At 47.0% G+C, this 25,850-nt stretch overlaps 1 protein-coding gene across 7 annotated transcripts in view; it reads left to right on the top strand.

Moving 5' to 3' along the window:
* Nucleotides 1-25,850, top strand: part of LOC129865240 (signal peptide, CUB and EGF-like domain-containing protein 1) — a 113,226-nt gene that overhangs the window by 81,204 nt on the left and 6,172 nt on the right. For 4 of the 7 annotated variants that reach the window (XM_055937858.1, XM_055937863.1, XM_055937860.1 and 1 more), the window contains 9 exons: nt 13,325-13,453; nt 18,305-18,421; nt 19,567-19,689; nt 19,844-19,963; nt 21,856-21,954; nt 23,300-23,416; nt 23,702-23,878; nt 24,390-24,584; nt 25,589-25,750. In XM_055937858.1, the coding sequence (XP_055793833.1) occupies nt 13,325-13,453; nt 18,305-18,421; nt 19,567-19,689; nt 19,844-19,963; nt 21,856-21,954; nt 23,300-23,416; nt 23,702-23,878; nt 24,390-24,584; nt 25,589-25,750 (1,239 nt within the window). The remainder of the gene's footprint in view (nt 1-13,324; nt 13,454-18,304; nt 18,422-19,566; nt 19,690-19,843; nt 19,964-21,855; nt 21,955-23,299; nt 23,417-23,701; nt 23,879-24,389; nt 24,585-25,588; nt 25,751-25,850) is intronic. The other 3 variants (XM_055937859.1, XM_055937861.1, XM_055937864.1) reach the window with 1 other exon arrangement.

Here is a 25,850-nt window from a genome sequence, read left to right as displayed (position 1 = left end):
GGAAGGAGAGAGGGAGAGAAGGAACAGCACATTAGAAATCAGCTGGATGGAATTGAGGAATCCATAGAATCAAACCACTTCTGGGAGAATTGGAATAAATTAAACAAACCTCATCATGAGGAATTGGCTATCCAAAATGGGGATATGTGGAGAAATCACTTTGCAAACCTCTACAGCAATATAACAAAGAGCCCAGAACAAAAAGATATACAAGAAAAATTACAAATCCTTGAATTAGGAGTCAATAACTATCAGAATCCTGTAGATATCCCAATTACAGAAGAAGAATTATTGGAAAAACTATGCAATCTTCAACCCAAAAAGGCCTGTGGTGCTGATGGTATTTTAAATGAAATGATCAAATATACAGACCACAAATTCAAATTGGCTATACTCAAACTCTTCAACATTATCCTCACTGCAGGTATTTTCCCCGATATTTGGAACCAGGGATTGATCACACCAATCTATAAAAATGGAGACAAATTTGACCCAAATAATTACAGAGGAATTTGCGTTAACAACAACTTGGGGAAAATTCTCTGCAGTATTATAAATAGCAGACTACATAATTTCCTTGACGAACACAACGTCCTGAGCAGAAGCCAGATTGGATTTCTAAAAAATTATCGTACAACAGACCACATTTACACCCTCCACACTCTAATTGATAAACAAGTTAACCAAAACAAAGGTAAAATCTACTCGTGTTTTGTAGATTTCAAGAAAGCATTTGATTCAATTTGGCACAAAGGTCTTTTTTATAAACTAATAGAAAGTGGTATTGGAGGGAAAACATATGATTTTATTAAATCAATGTACACTAAAAACAAATGTGTGGTTAAAATTGGCAACAAGCAAACAGACTTCTTCTCTCAGGGGCGGGGAGTGAAACAGGGCTGCCCAATAAGTCCAACATTATTTAACATCTACATTAATGAATTGGCAAAAACATTAGAAGAATCGGCAGCACCTGGTATCACCTTACACAACACTGAAATCAAGTGTCTGCTGTACGCAGATGACCTGGTGCTGCTGTCTCCCACTAAAGAGGGGTTACAGCAGCACCTAGATCGTCTTCACAGATTCTGTCAGACCTGGGCTCTGACCGTTAACCTAAAAAAAACAAATATAATGATATTCCAAAAAAGGTCGGGAAATAAGGATGACAAATATAAATTCTATTTGGACACAGTTCTATTAGAACACACCAAAAACTACACATATCTAGGACTAAACATCAGCAACACAGGAAGCTTTCACATGGCTGTGAATGAGCTGAGAGACAAAGCAAGAAGAGCATTCTATGCCATTAAAAGGAACATCAAAATTGAAATTCCAATTAGAATCTGGCTCAACATTTTTCAATCGGTTATAGAACCAATTGCTCTATATGGCAGTGAAGTATGGGGTCCACTCTCTAATAATGAATTTACTAAATGGGACAAACATCCAACTGAAATATTGCATGCAGAGTTTTGCAAGAATGTATTGCAAGTACAAAGAAAAACTCCAAATAACGCATGTAGGGCAGAATTGGGCCAATACCCCCTCCTCATTCGAATAGAAAAAAGAGCCATCAAATTTTACAACCATCTAAAAACAAGTGACCCTAAAACATTCCATCACACAGCTCTACAATGTCAAGAGATGAAACCAGAGAAGAGTCCCCTCAGCCAGCTGGTTCTGAGGCTCAGTTCACCAACCCAAACCAACCCCATAGAGCCTCGGGACAGCCCTCAGAAAATCTGGCCCAACCAAATCATCACAAAACAAAAAGAAAAATATATAACCTATTGGAAAGACACCACAAAAAATCTAAGTAAACTTCAATGCTATTTGGCTCTAAACAGACAGTACATGGTGGCAGACTATCTGACCACTGTGACTGATAGAAAACTGAGGAAAACATTGACTAGGTACAGACTCAGTGAGCACAGTCTGGCTATAGAGACCGGTTGTCACAGACAAACCTGGCTGCCCAGAGAGGACGGGCTGTGCTCACTCTGCTCCAGGGGAGAGGTAGAGACAAGGTGCATTTCCTACTACACTGTGACAAATACTCAGACCTAAGAGTATATTTCTTCCCAAAAATTATAACTCAATACAAAGAATTTGAAACTATAAAATATGAAGAAAAAATAAAATATTTATTGGGTGAAAAGCCAAAATGTGCAGTTTTGGCAGCCAAATATGTGTCCTCCTGCCACAACCTGAGGGACAGCCAGTGAAAAATGCAAAGTAATGTTGATAATATTTCCCATTTAGCTTAGTTTTGTTTTGTCTTTCATACCAGGTCATATGTCTTCTCAAGTCATGTTGACACTGGTCTACTACCGTTGATTTAATGTATTGTTGTTCTGATTAATATTGTTGTTGTAGTTGTTGTTAATGGTGATCCCATGTCCACTACTACTATTATTATTACTGTTGGTCCCACCATTTATTTATATATAAATATACACTGCTCAAAAAAATAAAGGGAACACTTAAACAACACAATGTAACTCCAAGTCAATCACACTTCTGTGAAATCAAACTGTCCACTTAGGAAGCAACACTGATTGACAATAAATTTCACATGCTGTTGTGCAAATGGAATAGACAAAAGGTGGAAATTATAGGCAATTAGCAAGACACCCCCCAAAACAGGAGTGATTCTGCAGGTGGTGACCACAGACCACTTCTCAGTTCCTATTCTTCCTGGCTGATGTTTTGGTCACTTTTGAATGCTGGCGGTGCTCTCACTAGTGGTAGCATGAGACGGAGTCTACAACCCACACAAGTGGCTCAGGTAGTGCAGTTCATCCACGATGGCACATCAATGCGAACTGTGGCAAAAAGGTTTGCTGTGTCTGTCAGCGTAGTGTCCAGAGCATGCAGGCGCTACCAGGAGACAGGCCAGTACATCAGGAGACGTGGAGGAGGCCGTAGGAGGGCAACAACCCAGCAGCAGGACCGCTACCTCCGCCTTAGTGCAAGGAGGTGCACTGCCAGCGCCCTGCAAAATGACCTCCAGCAGGCCACAAATGTGCATGTGTCAGCATATGGTCTCACAAGGGGTCTGAGGATCTCATCTCGGTACCTAATGGCAGTCAGGCTACCTCTGGCGAGCACATGGAGGGCTGTGCGGCCCCACAAAGAAATGCCACCCCACACCATGACTGACCCATCGCCAAACCGGTCATGCTGGAGGATGTTGCAGGCAGCAGAACGTTCTCCACGGCGTCTCCAGACTGTCACGTCTGTCACATGTGCTCAGTGTGAACCTGCTTTCATCTGTGAAGAGCACAGGGCGCCAGTGGCGAATTTGCCAATCTTGGTGTTCTCTGGCAAATGCCAAACGTCCTGCACGGTGTTGGGCTGTAAGCACAACCCCCACCTGTGGACGTCGGGCCCTCATACCACCCTCATGGAGTCTGTTTCTGACCGTTTGAGCAGACACATGCACATTTGTGGCCTGCTGGAGGTCATTTTGCAGGGCGCTGGCAGTGCACCTCCTTGCACTAAGGCGGAGGTAGCGGTCCTGCTGCTGGGTTGTTGCCCTCCTACGGCCTCCTCCACGTCTCCTGATGTACTGGCCTGTCTCCTGGTAGCGCCTGCATGCTCTGGACACTACGCTGACAGACACAGCAAACCTTTTTGCCACAGTTCGCATTGATGTGCCATCGTGGATGAACTGCACTACCTGAGCCACTTGTGTGGGTTGTAGACTCCGTCTCATGCTACCACTAGAGTGAGAGCACCGCCAGCATTAAAAAGTGACCAAAACATCAGCCAGGAAGAATAGGAGCTGAGAAGTGGTCTGTGGTCACCACCTGCAGAATCACTCCTGTTTTGGGGGGTGTCTTGCTAATTGCCTATAATTTCCACCTTTTGTCTATTCCATTTGCACAACAGCATGTGAAATTTATTGTCAATCAGTGTTGCTTCCTAAGTGGACAGTTTGATTTCACAGAAGTGTGATTGGCTTGGAGTTACATTGTGTTGTTTAAGTGTTCCCTTTATTTTTTTGAGCAGTGTATATATATTTTGTATATCTATACATATATATTTGATTTTGATTTTTCGATATGTATACTTTGACAATGTAAGTAATAATGAACTTGCCATGTCAATAAAGTCAATTGAATTGAATTGAATTGAATTGAGAGACAGAGGGAAGAGAGGGAGAGGTGGAAGGAGTGAGGGAGAGGCAGAGGGAAGAGAGGGAGAGGTGGAAGGAGTGAGGGAGAGGCGGAGGGAAGAGAGGGAGAGGTGGAAGGAGTGAGGGAGAGGCGGAGGGAAGAGAGGGAGAGGTGGAAGGAGTGAGGGAGAGGCAGAGGGAAGAGAGGGAGAGGTGGAAGGAGTGAGGGAGAGGCGGAGGGAAGAGAGGGAGAGGTGGAAGGAGTGAGGGAGAGGCGGAGGGAAGAGAGGGAGAGGTGGAAGGAGTGAGGGAGAGGCGGAGGGAAGAGAGGGAGAGGTGGAAGGAGTGAGGGAGAGGCGGAGGGAAGAGAGGGAGAGGTGGAAGGAGTGAGGGAGAGGCGGAGGGAAGAGAGGGAGAGGTGGAAGGAGTGAGGGAGAGGCAGAGGGAAGAGAGGGAGAGGTGGAAGGAGTGAGGGAGAGGCAGAGGGAAGAGAGGGAGAGGTGGAAGGAGTGAGGGAGAGGCGGAGGGAAGAGAGGGAGAGGTGGAAGGAGTGAGGGAGAGGTGGAAGGAGTGAGGGAGAGGCGGAGGGAAGAGAGGGAGAGGTGGAAGGAGTGAGGGAGAGGCGGAGGGAAGAGAGGGAGCGGTGGAAGGAGTGAGGGAGAGGCGGAGGGAAGAGAGGGAGAGGTGGAAGGAGTGAGGGAGAGGTGGAGGGAAGAGAGGGAGAAGAAAAATGATTTTGTGAACAATTTCCAGATGTTTGATTAGAAGGTGCGTGTCGGGGGGTGGATGAGTTGTGTGTGTGTGTGTGCGTGTGTGTGTGTGTGTGTGTGTGTGTGTGTGTGTGTGTGTGTGTGTGTGTGTGTGTGTGTGTGTGTGTGTGTTTACACATTTGCGTTGTGTGTGTGTTTACACATTTGCGTTGTGTGTGTGTTTACACATTTGCGTTTTGTGTGTGTGTGTGTGAGTGAGTGTGTGTGGTCGGTGCAGGGAGACTGAGCTGCTCAGTTGTACAGTGTGTGTATGGGCACTTGAGACATGTCTTCACTGGCCTGCATTCCACTCCCCAGTACCAGCGAAAGCCTGAACACACACATCCTGTAACCCAGTCAAAGAGCCATTACAGTAGTCACTTAACACAGACAAGGAAAAACCAGGTGATAGGCTACAAGCTTGTTGGGTTATAAGGGGACATACTTTATGTGGCTAAGCTAATCTCAGTAAATGAACTGTATCATAGTCAGCAACACCTGTGATTCTCACCCTCACTTTCCCACCTACCACTCCCACTAGCTTTTTGTCATAGCTTCACTGTCACTTTGTATCCTCAAGAGACTGGAAGCTACTGTACGGAGTCGCTTCCCCATAAACTCCTCCTCTAGCCCCACTCGTCCAGACAGAAAGCCTCCAGAAAGTGCCAACGCTCTCAACAGCCCACTGTATTAACATGTCAGGCCCAGTAATCTCCACAATAACACTCCTATCTCCTTCACCTTACATGACTCAGCCTGGCCCAGCTCCGGCCCTCATCCGTTCCGGCTCTCCCTCCGTCAGGCCGGCGTCGGCCCTGCCTCGTGTTTTATTTTACTGTTGTGTTGCTCTTTACAGGAGTTGCTCTTGGCCCAGATGCGGCCCATAGAGCCTCTGTTATTAGACGGAGGAGAGTCTTTAGGGACAAAGCAAACAGAGCGGGCCGTTTAAATCCTCTGATAAATACACGGCCGGCTCTGACCCGAGCCGCTCGTCGTCTCCCACATTAGCAGCCTGAGGTGGTCACACCGAGGGAAACGCCGCTTTTTATGAACAGTAGATCCCCCTTCTCCCGTCCCCAAATTATTTGGACAGGTTCAGGTTTCCTCAAATGAATTGCTTTTTACTGTAAATATTTTGTAGAACCACACAGTTTTCCCGAGGTGCGTACCAAGGCTACGCGAGCGCTCAGAGATAAGTCTGCAGCAGCAGCCGAAGAGCTTCCACATTCCTCCTCTCTCTCTCACTCTCACTCTCTCTCCAATGGTTTTTATCCCTGATGACTGCAGTTCCTGTTACAATACAAACCTTATTTCTTCTTCTCTTTCTTTCTTTCTGTCTTGTTTGCTGCCTCTCCCTCTTTCCGTTCTCTATCTACTATCTTTGTCTTTTGAGAGGACTATTATCGACTCACAAGCATCTTATGCAACAATGACCTTCCAGTTGATCCCTCTGTTCTACTTCCTGTATTGAGGTCAAGGGCCAAAGGTCAACGTTCAGCCATATTCTCATTACCGGTTGATTATTTATCCTACACTGTTGTTAATTTCAATTTATCCTAATCGTCTGCTGAACCCTAAACCACCGTCTCAAGGCTTTTCCTCTGCATCAGCTCAGGGCTCAGGTTAACTTAGCAATAACTTAGCAGTAAATAAAGGTTAAATAAAAAATGTACTCGGCAGTAAGACTGTGTTCTGCTCTCATATCTCATATAGTGTTGGATTTCTCACTGCAAACACAGCTCCTAGTGCTGCCTTGGGCCTACAACCTCCTATCCTAAGAGGAGCAAGGAGCAGTAAGCCAGTGCGTTTGTTTCTCTTAGCCCAGGCCGATGTTAGCCCTTCCATTTGGCCCTCAGCCTTCCCAGCAGCAGCAGTGTGCCCAGCCAGCCAGCCAGTCAGCCAGTCAATCAGCCAGTCAGTCAGACAGTTAGCCAGTCAGTCAGTTAACCAGTCGGTCAGTTAGTCAGTCAGCCAGTAGACAGTCAGCCAGTCAGTCAGCCACTAGACAGTCAGCCAGTAGACAGTCAGCCAGTCAGTCATCCAGTAGATTGTCAGTACCCAGTCAGCCAACCAACCAGCCAGTCACTCAGTCATACATCCAGTCAGCCAGCTAGTCAGCCAGTAAGCCAGCCAGTCAATCAGCCAGCCAGTAGACAGTTAGCCAGTCAGTCAGCCAGTCAGTCAATCAGCCAGCCAGTAGACCGTTAGCCAGTCAGCCAGCCAGTCAGTAAACCAGCTAGGAGACAGTCAGCCAGCCAGCCAGTCAGTAGACAGTTATCCAGTCAGCCAGCCAGCCAGTAGACAGTCAACCAGCCATTCAGGCAGATGGCTGTAATAGATGGTAATGAGCTGCTATTGGCTGGTTATATTCAGGGAGCAGCAGGGCTCAGAATGGACCTACTGATCGCAGATGAAGCAGGGTATCGCTAGAACCGATGGTAAATGTCAAACAGGGATGGGAGATTGATGGGTGTGGGTGTGTGTTTGTCTGTGTGTGTGTGCGTGTGTGTGTGTGTATGCGTTGACAGATTACACCCCTGTTCTTACACCCAGACACTTAGAGAGATTCAAAGGATTAGATCACGGTGAGAAAGGAAGAGAGAGACGGAGATGGTAACAAAAAGAGATATCTATCTGAAATGAGAGGCAGATACAAGAGATAAGGGGAGAGAGAGATAGATCAGTGGACATAGAGAGTGGAAGATTGAATGAGTGAGAGAGTGAGTGACTGAGAATGATAGAACATGAGACATCCCCATTCCTTCTCCGCTCCATTCATTGCTCTCATTTCCTTTCCATCCCTCTTTTCCTCCCCAGGTCTCCCCTACCACCTCTCCCCTCCCTGAGTGAGATCCTCATTATGGTACATCATATGTAGGAGAGCCTTAATTAGCTATGCCCTCGTTAATAGAGGCCTAACTACCAGCTGGCCCCTGGCAGCCCAGATGTGTGTGCAATGCAATCACAGAGGTGCTCTCTCAATTCAATTTCAATTCAAGGGCTTTATTGGCATGGGAAACACATGTTAACATTGCCAAAGCAAGTGAAGTAGATTTTAAACAAAAGTGAAATAAACAATAATAAATAAAAAAAACAGTAAACATTACACTCACAGAAGTTCCAAAATAATAAAGACATTTCAAATGTCATATTATGTCTATATACAGTGTTGTAACGATGTGCAAATAGTAAATAAATATAAATATGGAAAATAAATAAATATAAATATGGGTTGTATTTACAATGGGGTTTGTTCTTCACTAGTTGCCCTTGTCTTGTGGCAACAGGTCACAAATCTTGCTGCTGTGATGGCACACTGTGGTATTTCACCCAATAGATATGGGAGTTTATCAAAATTGGGTTTGTTTTTGAATTCTTTGTGGATCTGAGTAATCTGAGGGAAATATGTGTCTCTAATATGGTCACACATTTGGCAGGAGGTGGGCAGTGTGCACATAGCCTGTCTTCTCTTGAGAGTCAGGTCTGCCTACGGCGGCCTTTCTCAATAGCAAGGCTATGCTCACTGAGTCTGTACATAGTCAAAGCATTCCTTAAGTTTGGGTCAGTCACAGTGGTCAGGTATTCTGCCACTGTGTACTCTCTGTTTAGGGCCAAATAGCATTCTAGTTTTCTTTGTTTTTTTGTTAATTCTTTCCAATGTGTCAAGTAATTATCTTTTTGTTTTCTCAAGATTTGGTTGGGTCTAATTGTGTTGCTGTTCTGTGGGGTCTGTTTGTGTTTGTGAACAGAGCCCCAGGACCAGCTTGCTTAGGGGACTCTTCTCCAAGTTCATCTTTTTGTAGGTGATGGCTTTGGGAATCTCTTCCTTTTAGGTGGTCTCTCTCTGTCTCCCTCTCCCTCCATAGAAGTGGACAGATCCAGATGGAAACTGCTCTCCCAGCATGTCTGATTGACTCTTCACCCGACTACTCTATCTCTACCTCTCCGTCCCACTCCCCTGTCTCACTTTCCACTCCCCTGTCTCCTTCCCACTCCCCTGTTTCACTTCCCACTCCCCTGTCTCCTTCCCACTCTCCTGTCTCCTTCCCACTCCCCTGTCTCCTTCCCACTCTCCCGTCTCCTTCCCACTCCCCTGTCTCCTTCCCACTCCCCTGTCTCCTTCCCACTCCCCTGTCTCCTTCCCACTCCACTTCTCACTTCCCACTCTCCTGTCTTCTTCCCACTCCCCTGTCTCCTTCCCACTCCCCTGTCTCACTTCCCAGTCCCCTGTGTCTCCTTCCCACTCCCCTGTCTCCTTCCCACTCCACTGTCTCACTTCCCACTCTCCTGTCTTCTTCCCACTCCCCTGTCTCCTTCCCACTCCCCTGTCTCACTTCCCAGTCCCCTGTGTCTCCTTCCCACTCCCCTGTCTCCTTCCCAGTCCCCTGTCTCCTTCCCACTCCCCTGTCTCCTTCCCACTCCCCTGTCTCCTTCCCACTCCCCTGTCTCACTTCCCACTCCGCTGTCTCCTTCCCACTCTCCTGTCTCCTTCCCACCTCCTGTCACTCTGCTTTTCTCACTCTCTTTGTTTCTCCTCTCTCTCTCTCTTTCTCCCTCTCACACACACACACACACAGACATACACACTCCCTCTGTCTCATTTACACACACAATTTCTCTCTCTCACACACAGTGTTTTATAATTTCAAGATGTATGGATGCTTAATGTTTTTATTTGAGCTTGAAGCTTATTTAAGGGCTATTAAAGGTAATTATATAGGCCATTATTGGGCTCAGGCTTCCACAGAGTGGCCATTAAGTGTGGGGAAATGTGGTGGCTATGCTATGCTATGCTATGCCAGTAGTTATGGCTGCCAGACTTACTGAATAATTAGGGATCTTTGTCTGTGTTGGGGAAGTTTGGGCTGGGTAGGTTGGGGGCGATATTGTTATACCTTCTGTAGACTTGTCTGGGATGGTGGGCAATTGGCATCTGAGGGACGGCGGGGGAGGTGTGTGCGTGTGTGTGTGTGTGTGTGTGTGTGAGAGATGTGGAGAGAGCGAGAGATGTGGAGAGAGAGAGGGGGTACACTTAGACAAAAGGGTTCCAAAAGGGTTCTTCGGCTGTCCCCATAGGATAATCCTTTTTGGTTCCAGGTTCCATGTAGAACCCTCGGTTATAGATAGCACCTTTTTTTTCTAAGACTGCAGAGAGAGGGAGAGAAAGAGAGAGAGTATGTGCGAGAGAGAGAAGATCCCCTCTAGGGAGACAGGTAGCCATCCTTTCTATAGAGATGAGATCTGCTGCCGGCATGCCAAGGAAACGGAACTGGGAAAGCCATGATTGATTTAAAAGAGAGACAAGAGGAGGCAATTAACAGAACGTGGAGGAGATGGAAAAGGGGGAGCAGAGAGGACAGAACAGAGAAAGAGGTCTTCTCTCTAAGAAAGCAATCATCAAAAAGCAAATTATGATGGAAGAGGAGAGAAAGAAAGCAAGGTCAGTGTTGAGAGCTCAGCTTTTGATGAGGTCATTGCTTGAGAGCACAGCTTTCAATGAGGTTATTGCTTGAGAGCACAGCTTTTGATGAGGTCATTGCTTGAGAGCTCAGCTTTGGATGAGGTCATTGCTTGAGAGCACAGCTTTCAATGAGTCGTCGGTTCAGAGGGTCAGCCGGGAGACGAGCGTCCTTACCTCCAGAGTCTGAGGAAAGCCAGATGTAGGACAATCCCCTTAAAGGCCGTGGACAGTTTAACCTTTATTTAACTAGGCAGGTCAGTTAAGAACAAATTCTTATTTACAATGACGGCCTACCAGGGAACAGCGGGTTAACTGCCTTGTTCAGGGGGAGAACAATAGATGTTTACCTTGTCGGCGCGGGGATTTGATCCAGCAACCTTTCGGTTCCTGGCCCAACGCTCTAACCACTAAGCTACCTGCCACCCCAAACTATTTACTGTCTCTGATTGTAGTTGTAGTATATATGCAAATAGGAATGTCCTCAAATCACTCTATGGAATTCCACTGTACAGTGAGGTTACACTGCACTTCAGCCTTGATGGAGAGGTTCCCTTATATCAGGATACATTGTTATAGGAAAACACAGGCCCTGTCGTCTGAGGACTATTTTATTCTGATGTTCTTTTATAGCACTCAACTGTATATATTTGTCTGGCTTTATCTCACTTGGTTCGTTGCACGGTGGACTGACTATTAAAGGTAACATGCAATATCTGACCACGCCTTCCCCACCTACTTCCCTTCCTTCTGTTTTTCTCTACCCCTTTCCATCTACCCGCTCTTTTTCTCCCACTCACCTCTCTTCCTCTCCCTCCTCTCCTACTCTCCTTTCTCTCCCTTCCTCTCCTTTTCCTTCCTATCTTATCCTCTCCTCCTCCTCCCTCCCTTCTCCCCCCTGTCCTCCTCTCCCCTCCCCTCCCCTCCACTCCTCTCTTAGACGAGTCTTCCCTGTGGTGTCTTGCTTGACTGACTCTCTGACTCAAAGGCTTAGGTGTTAATCCACAGCAGTTTTCATCACTTAGAGCACCAATCAAAAAGGGCTTAGCCCGTGTAATCTGGCATGCTATTGTCCTCTCCCTCCTCCCTCCACTCTTCTTCTGTTATTTCCCTTTCTCCCTCCTCTTAATACTCCCTCCCTCCTTTGCTTTCTCTTCCGTCTCTTCCTCCTCCCTCTACCCTTCCACTTTCCTCCTTTCTTCCCCTTAACGTTTCTCCTCGTCCACTAAATCTGCCTTCTACCTCTTCCACTTTCTTTTCCATCTCTTCCTCATCCCCTTTTCCTTTCCTCCTTTCCTCCCTTGTTGAGTGTGGCATTGCCAGTCCTCTCAGGAGGGAAATATACCCAGTGACCCTCTCCAGGGTTCGGCTGAGGGCACATATTTAGAAAGAGGAAGGGGTGAGGAGAGAGAAGGGATGGGGTTATGGGGGGATTGTAGCGTGACATCAGATCCCACCAGGCTGGAGGGTTGGCACTGCATACACAGCCCCAGGGGATCCGGCTCGCTTATTATTCCTGATCTACGTCTCTGGATCGTCTCACACACCTGGGCCTTTATTCCACAGGGATTCAGGAAGACCTAGTCACATGGGCAGTAGGAGGGGGGAGGAGGGGTAGATGGAAGTTATGGGAAAGTCCATCAAACCCCTGGATGGTGTAAGCCTTTAGGGGTGTGTGGGGGGGGGGGGGGTTCAATGATGTATTCATTCAGCACCCCTCCCCCCTTGCTCTCTCTTTCTCTCACTCTCTCTTGCTCTCTCTCTCTCTTACTCTTTCTCTCACTCTTTCTCTCTCTCGCTCTCTCTCTCTCTCTGTGTCTCTCCCCTCTTCTCTAAGTCCTTGCATGGTGGGCTAGACAGTGTTGTGTACAGCAGTAGCAGTAGCAGCAGGCTGTTCCATTAGTTCCAGGTAAAGAGCGTGTCATAGGATCAGCCAGTAGAGGCTAGTGGAGGATCCCTCTCAACAATCCCGCTGAGCCTGTACCATGCTGTCTGCTGCTGAGCACCGTGAAGCTACCATTACACTTGATACCATCACACACACACACACACACACACACACACACACACACACACACACACACACACACACACACACACACACACACACACACACACAAAACATGCGCACAGACACACATGCCAAGAGGAAGAGAAAGAGAGAGAAAGAAATCAATAGAATAATGAAACCGCATAAAGAAATGGTCTAGCAGCAGAAAAGAAACCACTGGTGAATGAGACTTCGTTCATTTTTATCAGAGATCTGAAAGAATGAAAAGAAAGAGTGAATGAATAAGAGAATGAAAGAGGCAGGTGAGGCCTTCAGGGAACAGCGATGGGACTCCCATAGGTTTGTTTGCTCTGGGATAATATCTTCCCGGTGTTGTGGCAATATGTTTGTGACTGAGGGCGGCTGGCCCACACGGACACCCTGGCACTGCGGTTACGACTTGTTGTGTGGATGGAAACCTACTTTACCGCCACAACGCAGCACAGCCAGTGTTCATGTTGTCTTTCAGGCCTGCCAACTCCTGGCTTCTTCCTGTTAGCACAAATACGAGCATTAGGAAAACCCCACTTCTCTCTGACTCCCCCTGTCTCACCCTTACTCTCACCCCGCCTGCCTCCCCCTGTTCCATAAAGACTCTTACAGAGGCTTAGAATAGATTTCCAAGGCATTAGTGAAGCCTTTTATTGGCCTGTTGTCTGCCAATTTGGAGATCTACATCCCAGCATGGCAGTGGCTGTGTGGGAGAGACTGCTAAAGGGGAACACTTTAGCACGGCAGAGTTATATACTGTGTGTTTCTGTGTGTCTGTGTGTGTCTGTGTCTGTGTCTGTGTGTGTGTGTGTGTAAAAACTCTGTTCTCTTTGACCAGTATTGCCTATCGCCTTAGTGTATCTGTGACCTAATGCTCTCTCTTTCTCGCTCTCTTACTCTCTGTCTCCCCCCCCCCCCCCCCCCATCCCTCTCTCCCTATCTCCGTACAGACATAGATGAATGTCAGGAGGCGTTCAATAACGGCGGCTGTGACCATTTCTGCAAAAACACGGTGGGCTCCTTTGAGTGCAGCTGCCAGAAGGGCCACAAGCTCCTCACAGACGAGCGCACCTGCCAGGGTGAGCAGCCTACCTGGCTGACAGCTGTCATACACTCCTGTCTGATGACTGATGACGTCACAATGCTTTAAGACGGTTACCTTTGGAAACAGTGCGGGCACTCCGCGATCAGGTCACGAACGGAAGGTGTCACGGAACAGGGACCATGGGAATGGATATACTAGAATATGCAGACGGCCTAGTAGTTTCTATCATAAATCTCTACAGTAGTAACTCACTCATGCTCTTTATGTTCAGAGCAGGATCATACATAGAATCAAAACAAGGGTTGGCCTACAAATCATTCACCTGGAATGACATGCACAGATAGGCTTGTTATTACAATTGATTTAGCATCCTCCAGTGGGTGTAATTTACTGTCAGCTGTATTAAGGCATTCTGCTTCTCTCTTCATATCTAATCCCTGGTTATGTTTGGAGGACAAATGCAAATTCCCCTGTACAAGTCACAGCAAGAGAGACAGGAGAGGCACACATCACAAATTATTTTATTAACAACAACACCCTGCAGTGTTTTTGTCCCCGAACCAAAAACACCAAACAACTCTATCCCAGTGTGTGTGTGTGTGTGTGTGTGTGTGTGTGTGTGTGTGTGTGTGTGTGTGTGTGTGTGTGTGTGTGTCATATTAAACATCAACACTGTCATATTAAACACAAAAAGAACTGCCAACAAACAGTTTACACAACTCCATGCACGCCAATAACACAGTTAACTTGGGTGTGCGCTGATGGGAGGAACACACACACACACACACACACACACACACACACACTGACACGCTCCTTCCACCCATCAGCTTACCTGACTGTAAAACTAAGCTTCCAGTGTCCAAAAACACATGTTGTTCCATCTGCTAACAAGTGGTATTTTTGTTACAGATTTTTATTTTTAACTTTTATTTATTTAATGTTTTAATTCTTTCCATGCTGGTAAGCTCTTCCAAGGAAAATAGCTCCTGGTAATACGTGTCTGAGAAGAGCTACAGCTATGCCAGGTTCCTCCTGAGAGAGAAAGGGAGGGGGAGACAAATACAGAGAGAGAGAGGCTTTAGGCTGACCCTATGCCTGTACAAGGACAGGGGGGATGGAGAATGGGGTGTGCAATAATCACCCGGAACATAAAGACTCCGTACAGGTAGCTGTATTAAAACAATACAGTAGAGGTCAAGCGGACGGAGGGAGCTTTAGCTTTGCAGACACAGTATGCTTATTAACAGACAGGCTATGTTGTTTGGTGTTTTAACAAACAGGGACACTAACCTTGGGTGTCTTTACACCCGACCCCACAAACCCGACAAGACACCTGCACATCAGCCAAACCAACATCTGGCACCTCTCTGTGAAATTAGATTATACAGCTGCGCCTCTCTCAAGTCGTTCCAGTGCTGCGTGGTGGCTGGGGTTGTGGTCTGATGCTAGTTTCATTAATCGGGTATGGTAGTCTAACCGTAGCCCGTCATATAGACAGTTGCCTGGAGGACATTTACATTTAAGTCATTTAGCAGACGCTCTTATCCAGAGCGACTTACATTTAACCTTTATTTAACTAGGCAAGTCAGTTAAGAACAAACTCTTATTTTCAATGACGGCCTTGGAACAGTGGGTTAACTGCCTTGTTCAGGGTCAGAACGACAGATTTGTACCTTGTCAGCTCGGGGATTTGAACTTGCAACCTTTCGGTAACTAGCCCAACGCAACCCAACGCTCAACCCCTAGGCTACCCTGCCGCCCCAAGGACTGTAGCAAAGCAGCCCAGGAGCCAACAGAAGCCAGGCCTCAACAACTTCCTCCTCATGACAAACTTTATCATAACACACTGTATTTTTAGCCTGTGTAAATCTCCACAGCCCAGATGACTTGGTATTGAAATAGTCCAGGTGAGTTGGAGACGCAGGACTGGAGTAATGCTGTTGCTACTGTCAGCCACCCAAATATGTCATTACATCTTTCTCACTCAAATAAAACAATTATAAACCAAAACCAGGGCCTGTAGGCGTGCTGATCTTGGATCAGTTTGGCCTTTTAAGTCAGAATTAATATGATTAAATTGATAGGGGGGACCTGATCCTAGATCAGCCCCTGGTCCTGACCACAGTGAGTTGGTCTGATCTATCCCAGGCCTGGGGTGGAGGGCTTGACTGAAGGACTGAATTGGATCTTTAAGTCTCCACTGAGAAGACCTCTTGGGGTTGTTTAGTGAGCAGAGCTCTGATCTGTTCTCCACACCTCTGTTTGTTAACAATGAACTCCAGTCTGATTAATGGACCGGTCTTATTAGCCGTGGCTGAGTAATGGGTGTTTGTGTGGGGAAGAGTCGGAGAGAGTAATATCTATGACTCATGTATCAGCTTGTTGGTTCATCAAGAGGAAGGAAGCAAACATGCTCTCTGCTACAACCAAAGAAGATGGCTTAATGGTCAGGGTTTGTGTATTGCGTGTGTGTGTGTGTGTGTGTTTATGTGTGTAAATCTTGAGCAACCAACCTGACACACACACACACACCCAGTAACCCTGTCAGTGTTTAGACTCCCACCCACATAACCAGGCTGAATGTACACTGTTATTCCAGACAGAACATTTTGAAATGCTCCTGCAGTGTCCAGTCCTCCAACCCACACACCACACACACACACACACACACATCCACTGTCTCACCACTGACAGTTCACAGTTCAGATTGATTGTACTTTTAGTGGAAATTCCTCTTCACAGCTTCTAGCACTCTAAACAAAAGACAGTTCATACAACTCCCCATAGTGAAACTCAATGCTTTCAATATCCAGTATACAAATCACATCAAATTGTGTTTGTCACATGCGTCAAATACAACAGGTATAGACCTTACCGTGAAATGCTTACTTACGAGCCCTTACCCAACAATGCAGTTCAAGAAATAGTTAAGAAAATATTTACTAAATAAACTAAAGTTAAAAAATATCTAATTAATAAAAAAATATCACAATAAATATACTTAACAATAACGAGGCTACATTACATATAGAGGGTACCAATACTGAGTCAATGTGGAGGCTATATGCAGGGGGTACCAGTACTGAGTCAATGTGGAGGCTATATGCAGGGGGTACCAGTACTGAGTCAATGTGGAGGCTATATACAGGGGGTACCAGTACTGAGTCAATGTGGAGGCTATATGCAGGGGGTACCAGTACTGAGTCAATGTGGAGGCTATATGCAGGGGGTACCAGTACTGAGTCAATGTGGAGGCTATATACAGGGGGTACCAGTACTGAGTCAATGTGGAGGCTATATACAGGGGGTACCAGTACTGAGTCAATGTGGAGACTATATGCAGGGGGTACCAGTACTGAGTCAATGTGGAGGCTATAGGCAGGGGGTACCAGTACTGAGTCAATGTGGAGGCTATATACAGGGGGTTCCAGTACTGAGTCAATGTGGAGGCTATATACAGGGGGTTCCAGTACTGAGTCAATGTGGAGGCTATATACAGGGGATTCCAGTACTGAGTCAATGTGGAGGCTATATACAGGGGGTTCCAGTACTGAGTCAATGTGGAGGCTATATACAGGGGGTTCCAGTACTGAGTCAATGTGGAGGCTATATGCAGGGGGTACCAGTACTGAGTCAATGTGGAGGCTATATGCAGGGGGTTCCAGTACTGAGTCAATGTGGAGGCTATATACAGGGGGTACCAGTACTGAGTCAATGTGGAGGCTATATACAGGGGGTACCAGTACTGAGTCAATGTGGAGGCTATATACAGAGGGTGCCAGTACTCAGTCAATGTGGAGGCTTTATACAGGAGGTACCGGTACTGAGTCAATGTGGAGGCTATATATACAGGGGGTACCAGTACTGAGTCAATGTGGAGGCTATATACAGGGGGTACCAGTACTGAGTCAATGTGGAGGCTATATGCAGGGGGTGCCAGTACTCAGTCAATGTGGAGGCTTTATACAGGAGGTACCGGTACTGAGTCAATGTGGAGGCTATATACAGGGGGTACCAGTACTGAGTCAATGTGGAGGCTGTATATACAGGGGCTACCGGTGCTGAGTCAATGTGGAGGCTATATACAGGGGGTACCAGTACAGTCAATGTGGAGGCTATATACAGGGGGTACCGGTACAGAGTCAATGTTTGGGGGTACAGGTTAGTCGAGGTAATTTGTAAAGTGACTATGCGTAGATAATAAACAGCGAGAAGCAGCAGTGTAAAAGCAGGGGGGATCAATGTAAATAGTCCAGCTGGCCATTTCATTAGTTTAGTTGTTCAGCAGGCTTGGGGGTAGAAGCTGTTAAGATGCCTTTTTGTCCTAGACTTGGCGCTCCGGTACCGCTTGCCGTGCGGTAGCAGAGAGAACAGTCTATGACTTGGGTGACTGGAGTCTTTGACAATCTTTTGGGCCTTCCTCCGACAACGCCTAGTATATAGGTCCTGGATGGCAGGAAGCCTGGCCCAAGTGATGTACTGGGCCGTACGCACTACCCTCTGTAGCGCCTTACGGTCAGATGCCGAGCAGTTGCCATACCAGGCGGTGATGCAACGGGTCAAAATGCTCTGTACTGAGAACATGGATGTTAACTCTGTCCTATCTTTAAGCATGTTTCATATAGACACTGGCTATACTGTCCATAAGTCCTTGGTGACGGCATGGTCAGAGTGACTCACTATGGTCCAGTTCATGGCAGCATCTCAAATGGCACCCTATTCCCTTTTGCCATTGGAGCCTTGGTCCAATGTAGTGCACTATATAGGGAATAGAGTGCCATGGGGCTGTAGTCAAAAGTAGTGCACTATATTGGGAATGGTGTCATTTTGGACAGCCCCCGTGTGTAGTAGCATTACATACGATCTGTGTTTCTCCTCTCAGATATTGACGAGTGTTCCTTTGAGAGGACCTGCGACCACACCTGCGTCAACTACCCTGGCAGCTTCGACTGTGTCTGTCAGGAAGGATACACTCTGTACGGCCTCACACACTGCGGAGGTGAGGAGGACACAGACATGCATGGGATTGCACGCACGCACACATTGGAAAGAGTTAGACAGACAGGTAGCTAGGGAGAGGCACAGCTAAAAAGGAATTGACTGACACAAAGTAAGAAGCCCTGAGAGACTGACAAGGAGAAAGAGAGAGAGAGGGAAGAGGAGAGAGAGAAATAGAAAGAGAGGGAGAGTGTTTTTTATTGTGTGTGTTAGTGAGGGGTGACTGAGCACGTGCAGATGGCGCTGCTGTCTGCACACTCATACCTCAGTTCCCCTGAATAGCCCTCCGTACCTGCGTCCCTGCCTGTGTGTGCATGTGTGTGCGTTGTACCTGTCACACACATGTCGTGCGGAGGCAGTAGGCTTGACGGGTGTGTGTGTGTGTTGTGATCCTACTTCACCTGGCCCTGTCTGACTGACAGCCATGTTCTTCAGTGGTAGACTAAACTGGCCACTGTCTTAAGGGCGTTCCATTAGCAGTCAACACATACCAGTCAGTCAGATATAGAGCACGGAGAAGACATGAGCTGTTTGTCTCACACTGATGACATCACACACTGACTCGTAGCATAGGCTCTGTCTAATCAATCAATCAAATGTATTTATGAAGCCTTTTTACATCAGCAAACCCATCAGCAAAGCCTAAAACCCCAAACAGCAAGCAATGCAGATGTAGAAGCACGGTGGTTAGGAAAAACTCCCTAGAAAGGGAGGAACCTAGGAAGAAACCTAGAGAGGAACCAGGCTCTGAGGGTTGGCCAGTCCTCTTCTGGCTGTGCCGGGTGGAGATTATAACAGTACATGGCCAAGATGTTCAAACGTTCACAGATGTTCAAACGTTCACAAATAATAATAATCACAGTGGTTGTAGAGGGTGCAACAGGTCAGCACCTCAGGAGTAAATGTCAGTTGGCTTTTCATAGCCGATCATTCAGAGTTAGAGACAGCAGGTGCGGTAGAGAGAGAGAGTCAAAAACAGCAGGTCCGGGACATCATGTCTGATGATGTCCCTCTGAACTTTGATGATACTCAACCACGTACATGTGCACACACACACACACACACACACACACACACACACACACACACACACACACACACACACACACACACCCTCTGACTGTATTCTTTGTGGTTGTGTCTCAGACATAGATGAGTGCAGCATTAACAACGGGAGCTGTGAGCACAGCTGTGTGAACACACAGGGAGGCTATGAGTGTCTGTGTCCGCCCGGTCAGAAACTCCACTGGAACAAGAAGGACTGCACCGGTAAGCACCTAAACGTCTACTGTGTGTGTGTGTGTCTTCTATAGACATAGGAGAGTGTGTGTGTGTGAGTGCGTGCATGCGTGCGTTTGTCATCGTTTTTGTGCTGTGACCGGTCGGTGGTTGTCACGGTGATGTGACCCTCTATGTTCCTCAGAGGCGGTGAAGTGTTTGCCCAACGGGAAGCCAGTGCCGCGCGCCCAGCTCAGCTGTGACAAGAGAGGCGGGGTGGAGGTGTGCTCACTCTCCTGTCCTTCTAACGCACTCTTCCTCGCAGGTACGTGGCTCAGTCCTACACACCCCAACACACACACACACACCTTACAGCAAAGAGGAACTGTTTTACTCAAAGACCAAACCTTCACTCTTTCTCCCCAGCAGAATCCTAGACTTTAACCTCGACTCTTCTCCTCAATCTGCAATCTACACTCCCTCCTTCTCTACATTAATCCTCTACCTTCTCTGGTTAAACTACATTAATCCTCTACCTTCTCTGGTTAAACTACATTAATCCTCTGCCTTCTCTGGTTAAACTACGTTAATCCTCTACCTTCTCTGGTTAAACTACGTTAATCCTCTACCTTCTCTGGTTAAACTACGTTAATCCTCTACCTTCTCTGGTTAAACTACATTAATCCTCTACCTTCTCTGGTTAAACTACGTTAATCCTCTACCTTCTCTGGTTAAACAACATTAATACTCTACCTTCTCTGATCTGGACTGGTCTGGTGAGGTTTAGTCCAATGCGCTAGTCTTCAGCTGACTCTTATCGATGACCAATGCCTGTGTATCCGTGGTTTACTGAGCTCCAGCCGCTCCATACTCTCTGCTGCCCTCTAGAGGTCAAGGCCAGTCCTCACGCTGCTCTCCATTCAAGCAGAGCTCCACTGAAAGTTTCCCACTTGGATGTAGGGCTCCGATTAAGGCCTAATCTATCTACCTACCTTTCTCAGTCACTAGCCAAAGGATCCATCAGGGGGCATTTCAGCTAAATTATTTCACTCAGTGAGTGATTTCGTCTGGTGTTGCCCCTAAGGCTATAAATGGCTATAAAGCTATTTGCTGTCAATGCAGGCACCCTGGTCCTTCTGCGAATGTGCTTAACACAGACGAACATCTGTAAAACAATTACATTCTTTAATCGGGCCTGCCATATTTCTGTTGGGACTGCTTTGAGTAGACGTTCGCTCCGTTTGGTTTGGCTGCTGTAGTGTGAGACTGATGGATAGCTCTCAAACACAAAGTGAAAAAATTTGTCTTTTTTAAATCTTTCTGGAGCATGTCTTAATTTGGGGGAGAAGGAAAGCTTTTCAATTCTTGTGGTTGCACGCAAAGTCCTGCGTCTTCTTCAATCATATCCCGCTTTATGAGCTCTGAAGTCTTCATCACTCATTTCTGACTAGACATGTGTGTGTGTGTGTGTGTGTGTTTGTGTGTGTGCGTGTGTACATGTGTGCGCGAACATTCATGAGTGAGTATAGATCTGTCATTCGGTGCATAATTTTTCTCCATCCCTCAGGAAATGTGTATTTATGCACGTGCGTGTGTGTGTGTGTGAATGTGTGTGTGTGTGTGTGTGTGTGTGTGTGTGTGTGTGTGTGTGTGTGTGTGTGTGTGTGTGTGTGTGTGTATGTGTGTGTGTGTGTGTGTGTGTGTGTGTGTGTGTGTGTGTGTGTGTGTGTGTGTGTGTGTGTGTGTGTGTGTGTGTGTGTGACTGAGGTGTGTGTGTGACTGAGGTGTGTGTGAGTGTGTTTTCTTTTATGGCAGGCTTCATATGGCAGTCTCTTGTAGCTCTTAAATACTAGAGAAAGTGAGGCCATAGAAAACGAATAAAAGTATTTTACTCCTCCGCACTCCATCAGAACCTCAACTAGCCAAGAGAAACACACATTGCCATCAGATGGTTAGCACACACACACCTCAGGCGGTTAGCGTAGCAGGGGGATTGGGTCACACTGCTCCTCGGATGGACCCCTCTATCACTTTGACAGCAATCACATATTTCCTCATGTCCCATGTCACCCTGTCCCTCAGTGCTGTCGGTTTAATAGCCATAAACAAGTCAGCCAGTGGCAAAAGACAGGGATACTGCAAGCAGAGCTGGTCTAAACGGATTGACCTGGGATGGACAGGGTTGTAACTGACATGTACTTGTGTGTGTCCCGCCAGACTCTGAGAACAGCTACACACTAAGCTGTGGTGTGCCGGTGCAACCTGGGAAGGCACCACAGAAGAGGAACGCCACCACCGCCCTGCTCACCTGTGCAGGTATGCAATGCATTATGGGACATGTAGTCAGAGATGTCATGCTTTGTTCAATATAAAGATATTTATATATCAAGATATATATAAAGATATTAAATATAAAGATATTTAACCATACCACTCGGTCATGACCTTTTGACGTCGATGCAGTTGTCATCGTTTCACTTCTCCCGTTGCCGGTGGGTTTAAATTCCTCAATTTCTTCATTCCCTCCATCGGAATCTTCACTCCCCTGCCTTTGGTGCTCGCCATGTCGTCACTCCTATATTTCCTTCAGCAATCTGTAGATTTTGGACAGGGAGAGGGCCCTCGCACGGCCAGAGGAATGCACTGAGAGAGAGAGAGAGAGAGAGAGAGAGAGAGAAACGAGAGAGAGAGAGAAACGAGAGAGAGAGAGAGAGAACGAGAGAGAGGGGTAGAAAGGGAGATGGAGAGTGTGTGTGTGTGTGTGTGAGAGAGAGAGATAGAAAGACTCACCATCTGGCTGGGGGTGTGAGTGTTAAGTGATATGAAATACAGCTCACCTCAGCGCGCCAATCCTGGACCGTCCCCTAAGAATCTCACAGCTCCCCCAGACATATGGTTCGCTTACGGTTCAGCTACGCTCTCATCACGATCTATCATTTCACGCTCTGATAACGGAAGTGGCAGATGATGACGACGGTTAACGATGATGATGAAGACAGCTTCTATGTGGCGTCCCGAACGGCAAACAGCTCAGTCCATTCAGCGCCTCTGCTCCACAGCAGCAAACTGGACCCAGTCGTGTCCTGGTGTGTATGGTTTTACTGGTTAATGGACAGAACCTCTCACTGTGCTGTGTGTTTACCTGGCGCCGCTCTCAATCTTCCTCTCCACTCAGCGTACCCATAACCACACACACACACACACATTCTGACCCTTGCGTGTCTCCAGCACCTCGTTAAAAGGACAGCCTTCCCGACCACCCACTACATGGCCGACAAAACAGGCACATACACACACATTCCGTCTACCTTCCTCCCTGGTGTCGGCTGGACTGCTGATCACTGGGACGATGTGGGTTTTTGGTTTTGCCTGTATTGCCAGAGAGACAGGCAGAGCGTGATGAAGCATTTGGCTGCCTTAGTTCCTCTGTGACCTAAACTTCACCTCAACCAGAGAAAACCAATAAATGTGGCCTGGAGATGCACTCTGAAGTGTGTGATCATATGCCATGGGCAGTGGACCATCATTAAGGGCCCGGAGTTGGTCAGGTCAGGTGATCAGGATAAATCTCCTGTCCCTAAATTATGATGTTTTTCATAGGATGTCAAAAGGTCATTCATTAGTGTATATTTCTGTGTCTTTCTCCTTTATGTAAATGAAGATACGTTACCACCGCCCATCAAGCAGAAGGCCCGCTTCAAGGTCAAAGATGCCAAGTGTCACCTGAGACCCAGGAACAAGGAAAAACACAGAGAGACGTCCAAGCCGAGCCTGCAAGGTAAATCCTGCTACTCCTAAATGCCTGTACAAACTGTACTGTATAACACAGGCTACTCCTAACTTAGAGTGTGCAGCATCAAGTAATACAGACTGAATTAAGACTAAGAAGGTATACATGATGCAAGATACTGTAGCTGTAATATAACCGACAGTTAGATGTGTCCTGAGCTGTGCCCTTACACCTAACATAACTACGAAACAAACAATACTAAACCATGCACAACAGCATCCTATCAACTTCCTCTTCTTATCTTCTTCCTCATCCTCCCCCTCTTCTTCTCAGGGGGTCCGCTCCCCTGTACTGACGACTGCCAGGTGACCTTTGTCAATCTGAAGTGTGACTCATCTAAGAAGCGGCGGCGTGGACGCAAGTCCCCTTCCAAAGAGGTTTCCCACATCACAGCTGAGTTTGAGATGGAGATGAAGGAAGCCTCAGGTCAGTGTGACTGTGCAACCTCAGGTCAGTGTGTGTGTGTGTGTGTGTGTGTGTTGATTGAATATACGCCACATGTTAGACTCATGTAACCTGTTGGTGTATGGGTGTGAGTAATGTGAGTTTTCTGTTATATGTAGTGTGTGCTTGTATATTCCTCTCTCCAGCCTCGTGTAACGTGGACTCTGTGCATTTGCTGTGTTTGTGTGTGTGTGTGCGTGTGTGTGTGTGTGTGTGTACTGACTGTGTGTATCCTCTCCCCAGACTCATGTAACGTGGATTCTGTGTATTTGTTGTGTGTGTGTGTGTGTGTGTGTGTGTACTGACTGTGTGTATCCTCTCCCTAGACTCATTTAACGTGGATTCTGTGTATTTGTTGTGTGTGTGTGTGTGTGTGTGTGTGTGTGTGTGTGTGTGTGTGTGTGTGTGTGTGGTGTGTGTGTGTGTGTGTGTGTGTGTGTGTGTGTGTGTGTGTGTGTGTGTGTGTGTGTGTGTGTGTGTGTGTGTGTGTTACTGACTGTGTGTATCCACTCCCCAGACTCGTGTAACGTGGAGTGTGTGAGGGAGCGTATGAAGCAGAGGTTACAGAGTGCTATGCGGACCCTGAGGAAGTCCATCAACAAGCAGCAATTCTACATCCAGTTCTCTGGTACTGAGTACGAGGTGGCCCAGAAACCTGCACTGCACGTTGAGCAATGCAGCACCGGACAGGTCTTACGGGACGGCAAGTGTGGTGAGCATCCTGTGCAAGGCATCCTGGGATATGGAGTTGTTGTAGCTTACTATTCCAAATACAGGTAACTGCCAAAATAAAGAAAAACACTTGAGTAAATTAGGGATACAAAGTATATTGAAAGCAGGTGCTTCCATACAGGTGTGGTTCCTGAGCAATTCCTAAATAATTAATAACCCATAATGCTTACGGTCATGTATAAAATGCTGGGCAGGCCCAGTTGGCCATTATTTTTGTCTACCATGGCAATTGCCCCATCCATAGGGGATGAGTGGTCACTGAATGGTTTAATGAGCATGAAAACGATGTAAACCGCATGCCATGGCCGCCTCAGTCACCAGATCTCAACCCATGGTGTAGGTGAATAAAGATGGCTGCCCCCATGTACTTACCGCAAATACCTTGTTTTCTACATTCGCCGTATTGTACATTGCTCTCCGTTACTCATTTTTTGTATCAGTATAGGCCTACATGATCCCAATTCTAGCTCCAAGACGCCGGCAATTTGAATAACCTAAAAAGTCGATTGTGCTGATTTACAGGCACATTGAACCAGGTCGCGCACCGTAGTTTAAGAACTCTGTGGGTAGGGCTAAAAACAATGACGTCATACCTGAATTCCTCCATCTTTGTGCACCTTCATTGAACACTTAAGAGAGATTCTGGAGCGGCGCCTTGAGACAGCATTTTCCACCACCATCAACAAAACACCAAATTATGGAATTTCTCATGGGAGAATGGTGTCACCTCACTCCAACAGAGTTCCAGACACTTGTAGAATCTATGACAAGGTGCATTGAAGCAGTTCTGGCTCGTGGTGACCCAACGCCCTATTAAGACACTTATGTTGGCGTTTCCTTTACTTTGGCCTAGACATCACAGCTGCAGTTTGACACAGTGTGTAGACCAAAGCCAACTTCTGTCTCAGTTTGATGCAGTGGATGTGGGATATACCATACCATGATATGCTAAACATGTCTTTCTCATCTCTCTCCCTGTCTCAGTGAGCTGTGGTGTGGGGACGTACTATAGTGGAGACCATGATCAGTGTGTCGTGTGTCCCCCTGGTACATACCAGGACACAATGGGCCAGCTGTCCTGTGAACCCTGCCCCAGCACCGAGGGACAGGGCATCGCTGGGGCCAAGAACGTCTCCCAGTGCGGAGGTGTGTGTGTGTGTGTGTGTGTGTGTGTGTGTGTGTGTGTGTGTGTGTGTGTGTGTGTGTGTGTGTGTGTGTGTGTGTGTGTGTGTGTGTGTGTGTGTGT

The sequence above is a fragment of the Salvelinus fontinalis genome, chromosome 11 (assembly GCF_029448725.1).
Source record: "Salvelinus fontinalis isolate EN_2023a chromosome 11, ASM2944872v1, whole genome shotgun sequence".
Lineage (NCBI taxonomy): Eukaryota > Metazoa > Chordata > Actinopteri > Salmoniformes > Salmonidae > Salvelinus > Salvelinus fontinalis.
The sequence above is the reverse complement of the archived record's forward strand: the minus strand, read 5'-3'. Positions and strand labels throughout refer to the sequence as shown.